The sequence below is a fragment of the Mustela putorius genome, unplaced genomic scaffold (assembly GCF_011764305.1).
Source record: "Mustela putorius furo isolate JIRA1106 unplaced genomic scaffold, ASM1176430v1.1 tig00003845_pilon_pilon_pilon, whole genome shotgun sequence".
Taxonomy (NCBI): Eukaryota; Metazoa; Chordata; class Mammalia; order Carnivora; family Mustelidae; genus Mustela; species Mustela putorius.
Window position 1 is genome coordinate 26,025,016 of NW_025421998.1, and position 13,605 is coordinate 26,038,620.

A 13,605-nucleotide genomic window follows, 5' to 3' on the forward strand; every position below is an offset into this window, starting at 1 on the left:
GTCACCCCATGGCATGAGGATCCAAAGACCACACTCTGCAACATTACATGATCCTACTCTCATTTTGAAATAATTTATAGCAAACATTCATTAAACACCTAAGACATCCTGGCACTAGCCTTGGTCTTGGGTAGTAATAATAATTAAATTGTTGTTCTATAATGAGGGAGTCAATGTGGAAAATGCTGTAAAGCAAGTTTATATTAAACACTCTCTGACAAATTCTAGAAGAAATGTGGTGGCCTTTGCATAGATGAGCGAAGTTCATCCATTTACAAGAATCTTAAAAATCTTTGCTCTGAAGCACAAGAGCCTGGTTCAAATACCTGTCCTGCTACTTCCTGGCTGAGTAGCCAGATACAGGCTTTTTAACCTTCTGGACTTAAAACATACCATCAGTATGACAAATAATGATCATATAATGACAGTACTTACTTCAAAGGCTCTTGAGAATCTATGACTGACCGACCCACATTATGTACTTAGTAAATATCGTTATTTTTAATTTTTATCCTCACTATTATAGAAGATCCTCTCAGAGGAAATGACATGCAATTTTGGTTTTGGAATAAAATTGAAATTTCTGGGTCAAGGGTACTAAGACAAACATGGCAGATATTCTCCTCAGGTTGCTTTTTGGGTGGTTAGATGCCCTCCAACTTTTCTTCCAACTCTACAGCAATGTCCTCAATCTCTACTTTGTGTACTGAAATTTACAAGTTACATTTGTACTGAAATACTGAAACATCTCTATGTATGGAATGAGAAAGGAACAAACTAATGTCACACCCAAATTAAAATATTGATTCCTTTCCATATGACTGTTTGGATGAGAGAGCCCAAGATCTAGATATTTTAAAAAACAAAGAACATTCCTCACTGTGCACCTAGTACCTAGGAGAGAAGCTAACACAGTGAAGCTGTTCAACGGGTACTGTGGGACGGATGAGCCTCGGCATTGGGCCCGAGAGTACTTCTCAGGAGTTCACTCACCTCCACCTTAATGTCATTCTCTAATTCTGCATCAAGGAAATCCAAAGTTACTGGCTCCTGAGATTTGGGGTTCTACACAGAAAATAATAATAATTAAGCATATACAACATTGTTAAAAGATGCTATATATAAATAATTTAATGTATATTCAAATATGAAAATAATTCCATAGATGTTACTTACCTAAGGTATATTAAATAGCTACATAAACATATATGGTCTCCTATACATATATTTTAAAATAACAATAAGTAGGCTAGGGATTTGGGCTTTAGGTGTAGCAGGAAAATTTTAATTTGCCACCAACCAAAGACAGTTTCATTTTGAGTGCTGTGTAAGATACTACATTTGTAATTACGAGTTCTATGAGAACCAGACAGTTGAAGGTCTACTCACAACTTTCTTTCCTTTAATTAGGATTGGAAAGGAGCAAAATAAACCCATGTGGATAACATATTTGGCAGTTAGACCAGGCAACATAAAAGTAATTCACACTTCATATTCTATAAAAAGAAGTAATATGAGGGAAAATCTTTTAAAAACTACGTTTGAATTTGCTATGTGAAACTAACTCTTCCTAGCATATTCTTAAGAAGCATTAAAAAAATCCAAGTTTACTTCATATATTGGAATCTCAGAAATGTGACATATTTTAGCAAGTCAAATTAAATAAACCTTCTAAGGTAAAATTTGTGGTCAAGTCCCAAGCACTTGAATAAAGATAAGCTATTGTAATTAAAATATAACTAAAATAATAACCCTTGGGTTCACTAAATACGGTCTCCTGCTTTGCATCTCCTACTGCTTCTTCTTGCTGGTGTGTAATAATAAGGACAATTAACTGGGGAACAAGGCAGATTCTTTATTTACATAAATATATCATATAAAACTGTTAGCCTTGCAAATTCACCTCAGATGACACTTAAAAAACTTTTTCAATCATAAAATGAACTTATTCAATTATTTGATAAACAAAAATACACTGAGGCTATTGTAACAAAGCTAAGTTATAGAACATGCCGTAAAAGAATATCAAAGTTTATTACAATAATACAGTCCTAACAGGCATCCACAGTTTTACAACTACTTAATTTTAGAAACTAGGTTTTTAATGTTTACTAAAATAAATACCACCACAACATGGTATTTAATGAGATAGAAGTAAAAAATACAAATTATTCTGTATTAGCACAAGGTCACTGGAATTTTAATGATTTCAGCATCACGGGCTCTTCTAAAACATGTTCAGATTATCATTATTTTTTTTAAATTTTTAATTTTCTTAAACCACCAAATGAACCAGATTATCACTATTTTAAACAGTTTTAGGAGGACTACCTAAAACAATAATAGTAATTAAAAATGTGTTAAAACTAAACACTTATTTCAAACACTGAATGACATTATATATGGCACGTGTTTATTTTATAATTGAGAAAAAAAATGCCTTCCTTCAAGGAATAACTCTATTTAAATAATCAAAGTTTATGATTCCCATGTTTTGGTGAATGGGTATTCTTAAAGGCAAATGAAAAAACAATCTCAACTGTGTCTGGCACTTTTATTAAAAAAAATATTCACTGCTCATGAGCTTGATATCTGGAGTCAGAAGGGTCTAGAATACTAAAATGAGTATTAGATTGTTTAATAGGGTGATAATACTGACCACTGTTTGGACAGCAACATATTGCCTCAGAAGAAATATTCATTGGACATGTAGCATATTTCATAAGGAGAAAATAAAAATCAATACCAAAAATAATTATAATCCTTTACTTAAAATACCAAACCAAGGAAGTCACTAGCAAAAGGATACTCTAAAGTGGACAATATTAATTCAGAATTGCTTCTTTAAAGTCCCCTGAAATAAATCATCTTCACACAACACCGTAACAGCATTAAAAATTCAACACACTCACTGCAAAACAAAGTCAAGATAATCAAAATGATAAAGTATAAACATAAATGAGAATATTATCTTACATGCAATGGATAAGGCATAGCATGACCAGACCCAAACAGCATGCATGGAGGAGGCATTATCAGGAAGAATTGGCAATATGAAGATCATGTCCCAATCCAACATATAAAGACACAGAAAAGAGAATGAAATCATAAAAGCAAAATGTCAATGCATAACTTGTACTTTTTAAATGGCAAGCTAACTGACCATTTTTTAAAAGACCAATCACAGGCACAATGATTGAAAAACCCGGAAGTAGAATCTTCTAGTAAAAAAAAAAAGCACCAAGCAAGTCTTGATTCCCAAGAAGGGAATCAAGTCCCTTCTGTCTTTTAATTTGTTTGGTATTTTAATATCCAATATTCCTCATGTACAAAATTTTAACATCAGCTGACATAAAAACAACATCATTTGTAGAACTAAAGCAGGCAGAATGCTTTTACACAAATTTTAAATGGAAATACTTAATAGTATTATGAAAATTACTATCTACTTCAAATAATATTTTTCCAAATTCAAAAATCTTATATGGTCACCAGTTTGCCATTCCAGCTTTCCTTAGAAGGAAAAGGAAAATAAAACAAACCATTTTTCAGGTTGTTTATTTTCAAATTATATCCTAATATTTACATGCAATTTTTTTGAAAGTTCAATAAAAATGAAAATTCACTAAAATGTACATGAATGTAAAAAGTATCATTGAATACACAAAAAGAAGCATGCAAAGGAGAGTAATATAAAACAATTGAATAAATCAAGATAAGACGTAAATAGAATTTTAACCTCTACAGTTATCATAAAAGACATGAAGACTGATACAACAACATGATGATCAGAATGCACAGAATTCTAGAGCTACAAGAAACCCGAAGGGTCTCTGCACTTGAGAACAACCTGGAAAACTTGAAACACTATTCATTAACCTGGGTCCCATCCCTGGGCATATTAAACCAGAATTTGCAGGAGAGGGAGCTGGAGATCAACATGTATATTTAATTTCCTGGGGGAACATACAACGTAGGATAAAAAGAAACAAATTATTCTTAGTTCAATCCTCCTGCTTTTCAGGTTAAGAAATTAAAGTAAGATGGGGTTTAATGAACTCCTCAAAGATACAGTATTAGCTGTTAAGTACAACTAACGTAAAATTCTGTTTTACTAGTTCACAGTTTAATAATGTCTTCTTACTATCATACCACATCTTCACTATATCATTAATTTTATTTTAAAGCAATGACAGACTTATATATAAAACATTAAGTCACACTGAGCTTCCTTTAGAATTCTGAAATTGTTTTACTGTACTAATTCCCTTACTCTACTGCACTAAACTGGAGAAGTATCCTTTCTGATGATTTTTAGTGTAACTATAGAAATATACATACCTAAAATAACATTTAAATTTTGCTGACAAAAGAGAAAAGATTTTGCCATGAGCTTGTCAGGCAATAAAAATGCACCTTTATTTGCAATTCTGGACATGTTAGTTAGCTTAAGGGAAATTTTTCTAACGTCTAATCCCCAAATACACTTTAGAAATACAAAGAAATTTGGCTTAAATTTTATGATTTACAGAAACTACCCCATCAGAATTGCATTTTTATTTCCACTTAGAAGTTAATTTTACAAACAATTGTTAGGATTACATGGATTTGACACTAATGTCACAATATTTAATAACAAATTTATTTTTAGAGGCCATCTCATTATGATTGCTCTGATTAATGAATTACACAATTTGCCAGCAATCTTGAGTTAGCAAATGCATACCCTCTGCCATCATTAATAACATTTTTGCTCCAGTTTATTGAGGAATGATGCTCATCTCCAACTCATGCTCTGGAAGCTTGAGGTCAGGAAAGGCAGCATTAATCATATGCTTTTAGGAAGAGAAGCTTAATCTCAACTCTGATTTAGCAAATTTGAAGCCACTGCTAACTTCATTCACAGTTACCTGAACATTGGGTCTCCTTTTTCTTAAATTAATTGTTGGTATACCTACACCAATAGGCTGAAGCAACAGAAAGATGGTAATTCATCGTGCTATGTATCAACACAGGTAAGGCTTCTACCCTACAGTCAATTTTATGATAGTTCCTTGATCAGAAAGAGGTACCACAGAGTTCATGATGAGTCAACAAATAAAATGAAAGTTTAAAAATATTTGTGGTGAATAAAAAAATTTATGCTCGTAGAAATACTCAAAAAAAATGTTTAGCAAAATGACTCCTTATTTTCCATTTTTTTTTCCTCCAAAGAAATACATATTTGGGAAGTGAGAAAGATAGTTTGTCCCAGACAACTTTTATGCTGATTAAAAGAAAAAAAAAAGCAAATTTTAGAATTTACATGATTCAAATGTGTTCAAATATAAATACTATAGGATACTGAAAAGTGTTAATATTAAACCCCTAAAATTTGTGCCTTGTTTTCTGAAGTGTTACCAAATGTTTTATCCATGGAACTAAAGGAGAATTTAATCCTAACACTGTAAATGTATTCTATTTTTTATAATTTTTGTAGACTTATTTTAAATATTGAATTCTAAAATACTGACTTCTAAAAAATAAAAGATTATGTCCAATTTCCTGTCCAATAAATATTTCTTAGGATTGACCAAAATTAGGTATCTAGTAAGTATACCTGATCTGGTTATTTCCATGAGACAAAATGGAAGAAATTGAAAATGCGTTTGGAAACAAAACAGTATACATAATCCAGTATATGTTAAAATGTGGTCACGGTATGCTCTGAGAAGTAGTGAATCCTTAGAAAATTAGATAAACAAAGTTTTATAGCTACTTTATTTCCTGTTACCAAGTCTTTTTAAAGGATACTCATACTGCCTTCTACAAACTACAAAATTATACTGAAATATTTTAAGATTATAGTTTCAGGAAGCAAACACAAGACGCTCAGCAAAGAATACTTGTAATAACACTAAACTTTGACCTTGTTAAATAATAAGGGTTACTACAGAAACAGAGCATTATCTTCCTTTATTTCTACTGGTATATTTCTGATGAACAGATGGAGAATAATTTTGTTAGTACACTAGCTGTTACCATATGGGTCCTTTGTACTTGTCAATTTCTAAAATCTTACACTGTATGGTCCTTTTATGAGGTTCTCTTATCTACCTGTATAGCATGTACCATCACCCACAAAATAGAAATCACCACGTTTTATCTGATGATGAGAATTCACAAGCATCTTTAATTCACAACCATGAATTTCAGAAAAAAGAACTCATTGATTATTCAAACATACTTTAATGGTTCTGTAGAATAACATTTTCTAAATATCTTTGTTGCATACTTGCTTATAACAATTTCCTATATAAAAATATGAAAAGCTGACATACTCTTGAAGAAAAATCACTTGGAGTTTCTATAGAATTTATATTCTCATTGTAATTTTATGAGTTTTAGTAAATTATTCCAAATCTGAGCCAAATGTATGTTAACATCAAAGAGTAAAAAAAAAAAAGTCTCCATAAATACTGGTTATTAGTATAGAAGGGGAAAACGTTTTTCAAATTACTGCCTCCGAGTGATAGATTTATATCTATATATCATATGTGCATTATTCTCATTATTCTTTTTTTTTTGTCTAAATAATAAAGTTCCTTTGGGGGAAGGGGTTAAGACCTACTATCATAAAAATGGGGATCCTTCACACCCTTCAGCACATAATATTGTTACTGCTTTTAAATCACTTCAGTTGTGGAAATATAATTGAAAATATACTGGATATACAAAGACCAAAGAATAATATTGCAAATTTTTAAAAAAATCTTAAGAATGATTTAGAAAGAAATTTTCAACTGTGACAAAATCATAGACTGTTTAGCTAATCATAAATAACTTCATTAAGAAGAATGTAATAGACATGTTTATAAAGAGCTGTGATAGATTCATTATAATGGGAAAAATGCCTATACTACATTTATAATTTTAAAAAAGCCACTGAGAAATAATGCAGGGTGATCAGGAGCTACATTTGATTAGCTAATATTTACATCACGATGGATTTTATATGGACCTTCCAAAGTAGAATTAAAATTGACACCATTTATTGTAATCACTTAGTATGGTTTTGTTTTCAATTTCAGTGGTTCTTAATTATCATTGACTGGAACATTTAAATGACTCAATATTAAATGTATGTGTTATGCACCCACTTCTGTATGCCCTAAAATATCACGAACATTAATTTCCCATGGCTAAGGAAAAGAAGGTAGTAAACCTAAATTCCAATGTATTTCTCTCCAGCATGGGTTAAAGTATCTTCAGAATGATCTTCAAAGTTAAACAGTATCTTGAAGATGCTTATAAATTACAACTACGTAATATAGGAAGGTTGTGCCACTTTTTGCTTCTAGATAAATATATATTCACCCCACCTGTGAAGCACTAATGGAAAGTGAAATAAGTTGGAGGAGATATGTAGGAAAATATTTTATATCTTGGCATAAAGATTAGGATAAAATGGTTTATCTATGGAATTTTATCCCTTCTGCACAACTCCCTGATGAATAAACACTTCCCATTTTTTTTTCACAGTGTTCCAGCATTCATTGTTTATGCACCACACCCAGTGCTCCATGCAATACGTGCCCTCCTTAATACCCACCACCAGGCTCATTTCTGAAGCCTGTCCCGTGGAGTTTTACTTAACTGATTTTCATTCAGAGTTTTATAAGCCTGTCCAAAGTAAAAAGAAAAGCTCTCTGGGAGATGAAAAGTTGAGATAATTACCAGAAAAAAAGGGTGTCAGAACAGGTGGCCTGAGCACAGAGGAGTATTACTTATACTTACCAGGTTCACACCCATCTGGGGCAATCTCCTCACTACCTTCCCGCCTTAATGACAATCCCAAGTGGGATGTGTGAACTCAGGCAGGGCGATAATGGCGGTCTCTGAGGTGTGAATACTGGTTAGTTAAAAATTCGATAGAAATATGGGATAGCTGAATTGGGAAGAGAAAAATGAGACCTGCTTTCACACTTTCATATACTATAAACTGTGGTCTTGTCATCCATTAACGTTATAGATATAACGTTCTTTTATATGTAGTCCTGTGTAGTGAGTTTAATACTAACTACTTATTTTAATACTAACTATTAATTTTACAGAATTTCATAAGTCACTATAAACACATTATATACATACCTTTGGCTGAAGATTTGGGTGTAATAAAACATAACCATTAGGATCGATTGCAAAATAATAGCCATTGGGGCACAGCTGGGGAAAAAACAAACAAACAAACAAAACTTTCAAGATGCCTGAATCACAATCAGAAATCACATTCTTTAAAAGAAAAAAAAATCTTTAATACATTTTAAAGCATGAGGAAAGATAACATGCTATCTTTATGTTTTAAGATGCTTTTTAACATTAGCTCTTTCACAAAGTTAACTGCACATGTTAAACACTTTATAGACAAGCTAAATTAGCACAAAGCTCTAAAATGAAAAAGATACTCAAAAAGTAAATTTTATCTTACTGTAAAACGTGGTGTTAGTCGTTTAATATCTTCCAAAGACACATCAACTCCCATCACACCAAGAATCAGCTGGTTCTATTAATGAAACAGCAAAAAGAAAGTGTATTTTATACTCAAAACACATATATTTATACACAGTTTTTACATACACTCATCCTTTGCTTGACGAGTTGTATTCCATACTAGCTAAAACATAATAAGGGTGAGACACTTTTTGGTATCAATCTACAATGATTCTCACCCACAACTTTATGATTATCATTTAACTTTTAAAAAATGACATCTTGATAAGTGCAGCTAAAATAGAAAAAGATAGGAAATTTTTCTTTGATGCCTCTGCTTGTACTCATTATCTCTATTATTTATTTTAATCACTCTGTACAGTCAGTTGTAGTTGTATATGAGAGATACTTTGTGACTGGTAAACTGTCACTAAAAAAATCACAAAAATGTCCAGCCTGAAGATATTAGAAAACATGAAATGAGAAAACAATGATTTTTTTTTTTTTTTGGTGGGGGGAGCTGTCCCTATCCTGAAAAGTATGTGACCTCATTGTAATAAAACAGCAGAAACCCTCAAGACCCTGTTTCTCAGTGCCGGTAACTTCTAAATATGAAACAATGGGCATCAAAACTTTAGTTCCAAGTCAACAGGGCTAGGTGGCAAACTGCTATCATAATCTTCCCAGGGACGTTAAAGATGAAAATGGTGTTAAAATTTAGAATCAGGAATTTTTGTTTTAAATAAAATTACGTAAATTACAAAATAAAATGTTACAAAAAAAATTATAAAATCCACTCAACAGTTATTATGAGAACACTATGAATTTTGTATAGGTACACAGAGAGGGAGGAAGTTTTGTCAACAATCATATTCTTTTGCCAGGGACCAATCCTACTCTAAGCAAAAGTTCCTAATTAAAGCAATTCCTTACACAGTCCATCTGAGAGTTAGACAATTACTCTTCTATGGATTAAGTGATTTAGATCCCACAGATATTTAATAATAATGGTTTCCCAAAGAGGAATAACTAGTGTTTTTGATGGCCACAGTATTAAAAGAGAAAGAGTTCAACTGAAATTTATAATAACAAAGAATAGTAAGTGCAAAGATTTCATTATGCCATAAACTGGAAATAAATTTCCCTCTAATCTGGAATGTCAAGCAAACCATAAAATCAGTATTTAGTATTAAAAAAAATCTTAATTTTTCCTGCAATCCTAAATTCTCTGTGATGCAAGCTAAGAAACAGGAATGCAACCCTACTTCAAAATCAGGAGTATTTAAAAAGTAAGGAATGGAATTTAGCAAGTACAAGATATAGATTTTTCAGAACCTTAAGTTGGTAGCATCTTATTGCACTAATATTACCAGTGTTCCAGAAATCAACACTGTTAAGAAATTTATAGAGTATTTTTCTTGACTCTTAAAAAGTAGAAAAAAATGGAGAATTATCCATTTTAAATCAGACACTTATGTGATGATTAAAAAATACTAGTTGAATGGGAGTTGGAGGAGGAATGATTCAATAAATATACCTCTATACATTGGCTACAAACATCACCATGGTTTTTGTTCTTGGGATTTTTAATTCTGAGCTACAAGGATATCTCAGACACATTAAAAAAAAAGAGGGGGGGATACCATAGTATTGCCCATTTATCATGTAATTACTCCCAGAGTCTGAACTTGTGCTCTCATCAGTTCATACTTAAATAGAGTTAAGTTGAATCCTGGCTCTGGGGAAACAGAGAACTTGACCTGCATTTCCTTTTTCCCAGGTGGTTATCACATAGGCAGCTGTTCCCTCTTACTTCTGGTCTCACAAGACAGCTACTTTGTATGTATTTCCTTATAGAAATATCTTATCCACACTCAGCTTCAACGTCACTGTTTATCATTTATTATTATTAATTTTATCAATTAACTTTTAACCTTTAAGTTTGTCTTATTTTCAACTTGGCCTGTTATGTTGAAGACCGGAAGAGTTCCAGTAATGACAAGTCCTAGTTCCTAAAAATAGATTCAGAAAGAAAAGGCAAATTAGAATTCCAATTTAGACTTTGTCATTCTGCATTAGTCTCTGGTATCTGACTCCGGATTTTATGGTTACATTATAAAGAGACACAAAGAATTATTAAAGGATTTTGAAAGCTTTTTTAAAAACTTCTATTTTTATTTTCTTAAAAAAGTCAATGAAAAAGTCTGGGAAATAATCAGAATCGATTAGGTAGCTATTGGAGCATGCAACATCTAAAATAATAGCCCAAGAGAGCATTGCAAATAACTTAAAAAAAAAATCAAAGGACACTAAATATTTCAGTCACCCTGCCCTTCCACCCTTCTATTCAGTGACAGTTTACCTAACATCATGGGATTCCATAAACAGGGTGATAATAAAATACTGTTTCATAGGATTTATTTGCCTTCCTTTTGCTAGCTTCATTCTTAATTTTTTCATGCCCTAAGCCAAAGGCTTCATGCTACATCACAGATGTACAGCAGGATAAACAGTGCAATACTGCGTTTCTGCAACAGTCTAGGTAAATACTACGCTGTCCTAAAGATGAAATAATGCTTCTAAATACCCTCCAAAACGAATAGTACTTTTGGACAAAGTAAAATAATGTAGCTAACTGTAAGCATCAAATCCAACAGTCTGGTCATGAAGCAAAATAAACATGAGCAAAAATAATGACCTAGTGTTAATCAGAATGTACATAATTTCAGATATTAAATGAATCCAAAGAGAGTAGTGGAAATTAACCGATTTTCAGGTCAGAGTTTTTTTCTTTCATTACTGCTATCTATAGCAATTACATATAGTTTTGCCATTATTTCATGTCAAAACTATATTTTCAAAAGAGCCACGCTTTAAAATGATTTAAAAATTACTGCTTAAAATTTCAAATTTGCTAGGCTGAGAAAATGTTAAAGATCTTCTTGTGAATAACAACCCCAGATCCACATCTCATGACCCTTGTTCTAATTCCAGAAACAGCACGGCTTCGTGGAGAAAATGTCTTGGGCAATAGTTCATAATCATGTGGGAAGCCCAAAAACAATGGGAACCGAATTAATGAAGGACAATCACACAGAGGCTTTTAGTAGAACAAGATACCAAATTGTTTGGGACAAACACAATTAAGAAAACAGCTACACGTAATTGGTGCACGATGATACACACGGTGGCTCTCAATTGAGTTGTAAGCCAGAATATTCAACAATGAAAACAGCCTTAGTTAAATATACAAATTCACATCACAATGAAATTTTTCACCTCAATAAAGTCAGATTATAGATAATTCATACAACTTGTTTCCAAAACATTATTCTGTAAATACTCCTTTTAGAGAAATTATTATTTGAGTTACAACGTATATGCACAGCTTTTAAAATGCTAGAATGATATACGATAAAGTATATATGGAGACAATCAGCAGTCACATTTGCATTTATACAGAGGATGGTAATTTGCTTCTAAATATGGTAATATCTGCCCTAAAATAAGATACTAGACTTCTAACAAAGGAGACAACATCACTGATGAACTCATGGGTGCCAATTTCTATTTTGTCTCTCATTTACTAAGAGGACAAAAAAATTGTACTCTATTCCTAGACACTGTGCCAGTCTCTAGAGGACAAAAAAGAGAAATAAGATTTCTGCTCTCCAGGAATTTATGTGATATTTTTATTTTCTTGATTCTAACTCTTTCCACCTTTCTTTTTGTCCAAAGAACCTCATTTTATCTCCCCAATAAAACGAACCGTCCAAATACTGTCCCAGTCTTGTTTCTTTTCTTACCTCCAAGTGACTGAGGTAGCATTTTTCCAGCATACCCAGCACCTGCCCAATCATACCGCACCCTTTTTGTGTGGTATCACTGCTCCCTGCCAACTGTAGAAACCTCACCTGAACTCGAAAGTTCAGCTAAACTATCACCAACTGTTTAAGCTCACCCTACACCATCCCCAAATACACAGCTTTTTTTCTTCTGAAATGCCAGAGTTCTTCTCATTGTTCTCATTATATTATTACATTTTTGCCTTGGTGTAGGTCTTGGAATATTTACTAATGTAACCGGCATGCACCGAGCAGCATATACTGTGAATCTTCAACATGCAGAGATTATAGACATGTAATTAGAAATAAAAGACACTCAATTTTCATTCTCAAGTTAGTAAAAGAATGCTCTATGTGTCCACTGGCTGGTCAATTCCTGTGACTGTTTTTTTTTTTTCTTGTTTTACATTTAGTTTCAGCTTATTGAACAGCACATTTAGAACCAAAATCTCTCCCTAACGTCATTTGCGCTATCAGTAAGAAGCTTACCAACAATACAGACTGCTGGTTAATGAACTTCTGGTCATAGGAAATCCTACAGGGCATAATTATTGACTCCTCCTATCATACCCTGTCCTGTGATGGATTCGGAAAAATGAAACATTTTGACCATAGCCTAGATGACCATGTGACCTTAAATAAATATGTGATGTCAAGAAGGAACACTGGAACACTGGATGGTAATTTTAGCTAGGACTTGAAGTAAGCAAGCTTCACTTTATCTTTCTTAGCATGCAAAGCTGCTGCTAATAGCGCCTATTTTTCTTCCAACTTCCTGTATATGTTTATTTTACAAGAACCAAATGATAAGTAATTCTAAATGGATTGCATTTTGCCCTTTGGGGTCATCACTGCATTCAGAGAAGTAGTATCAGCATATAATTGTACTCCAAGTAGGAGAAAGGGTTATTGAATCAGCATTTACTTTTCAGGGCTCAGTATTTTGGTTCTCCCTGATATATTACATTAATCAAATCATCAATAAAGTCCTCTCATCAAGGTTAAGCATATGAATAAATCTTAAGTACGATGTTTACTATTTATAACTTTAACACTAGGAAAAGTAAAACTTACATTAAACAAGTTTTCTAACTTAAGCTCTAATGCTATTTTGAGCTGAACGATTCTTTGTTATATGCGCATGCATGGAGTGAGGGGACCATCCTGGTATTGGACAATGTTTACTATAAGCACATAATCCCTGGCCTCTACCGATGAGATGCCAGAGCCAAGCCCTCCCTATCCTAGTCACAATAAGAGAAGACAGCCATAGGTACATGCAAATGACAAA

General features: G+C 32.6%; 1 protein-coding gene across 6 annotated transcripts in view; it reads right to left on the reverse strand.

The window, feature by feature from the left end:
• CACNA2D1 (calcium voltage-gated channel auxiliary subunit alpha2delta 1) overlaps positions 1-13,605 on the reverse strand; it is a 503,137-nt gene that overhangs the window by 51,313 nt on the left and 438,219 nt on the right. For 2 of the 6 annotated variants that reach the window (XM_004739622.2, XM_004739623.2), the window contains exons 16-20: positions 10,404-10,481; positions 8,468-8,542; positions 8,131-8,205; positions 4,911-4,967; positions 994-1,065 (exon numbers count right to left, since the gene is read on the reverse strand). In XM_004739622.2, the coding sequence (XP_004739679.1) occupies positions 994-1,065; positions 4,911-4,967; positions 8,131-8,205; positions 8,468-8,542; positions 10,404-10,481 (357 nt within the window). The remainder of the gene's footprint in view (positions 1-993; positions 1,066-4,910; positions 4,968-8,130; positions 8,206-8,467; positions 8,543-10,403; positions 10,482-13,605) is intronic. The other 4 variants (XM_004739625.2, XM_004739627.2, XM_004739624.2 and 1 more) reach the window with 2 other exon arrangements.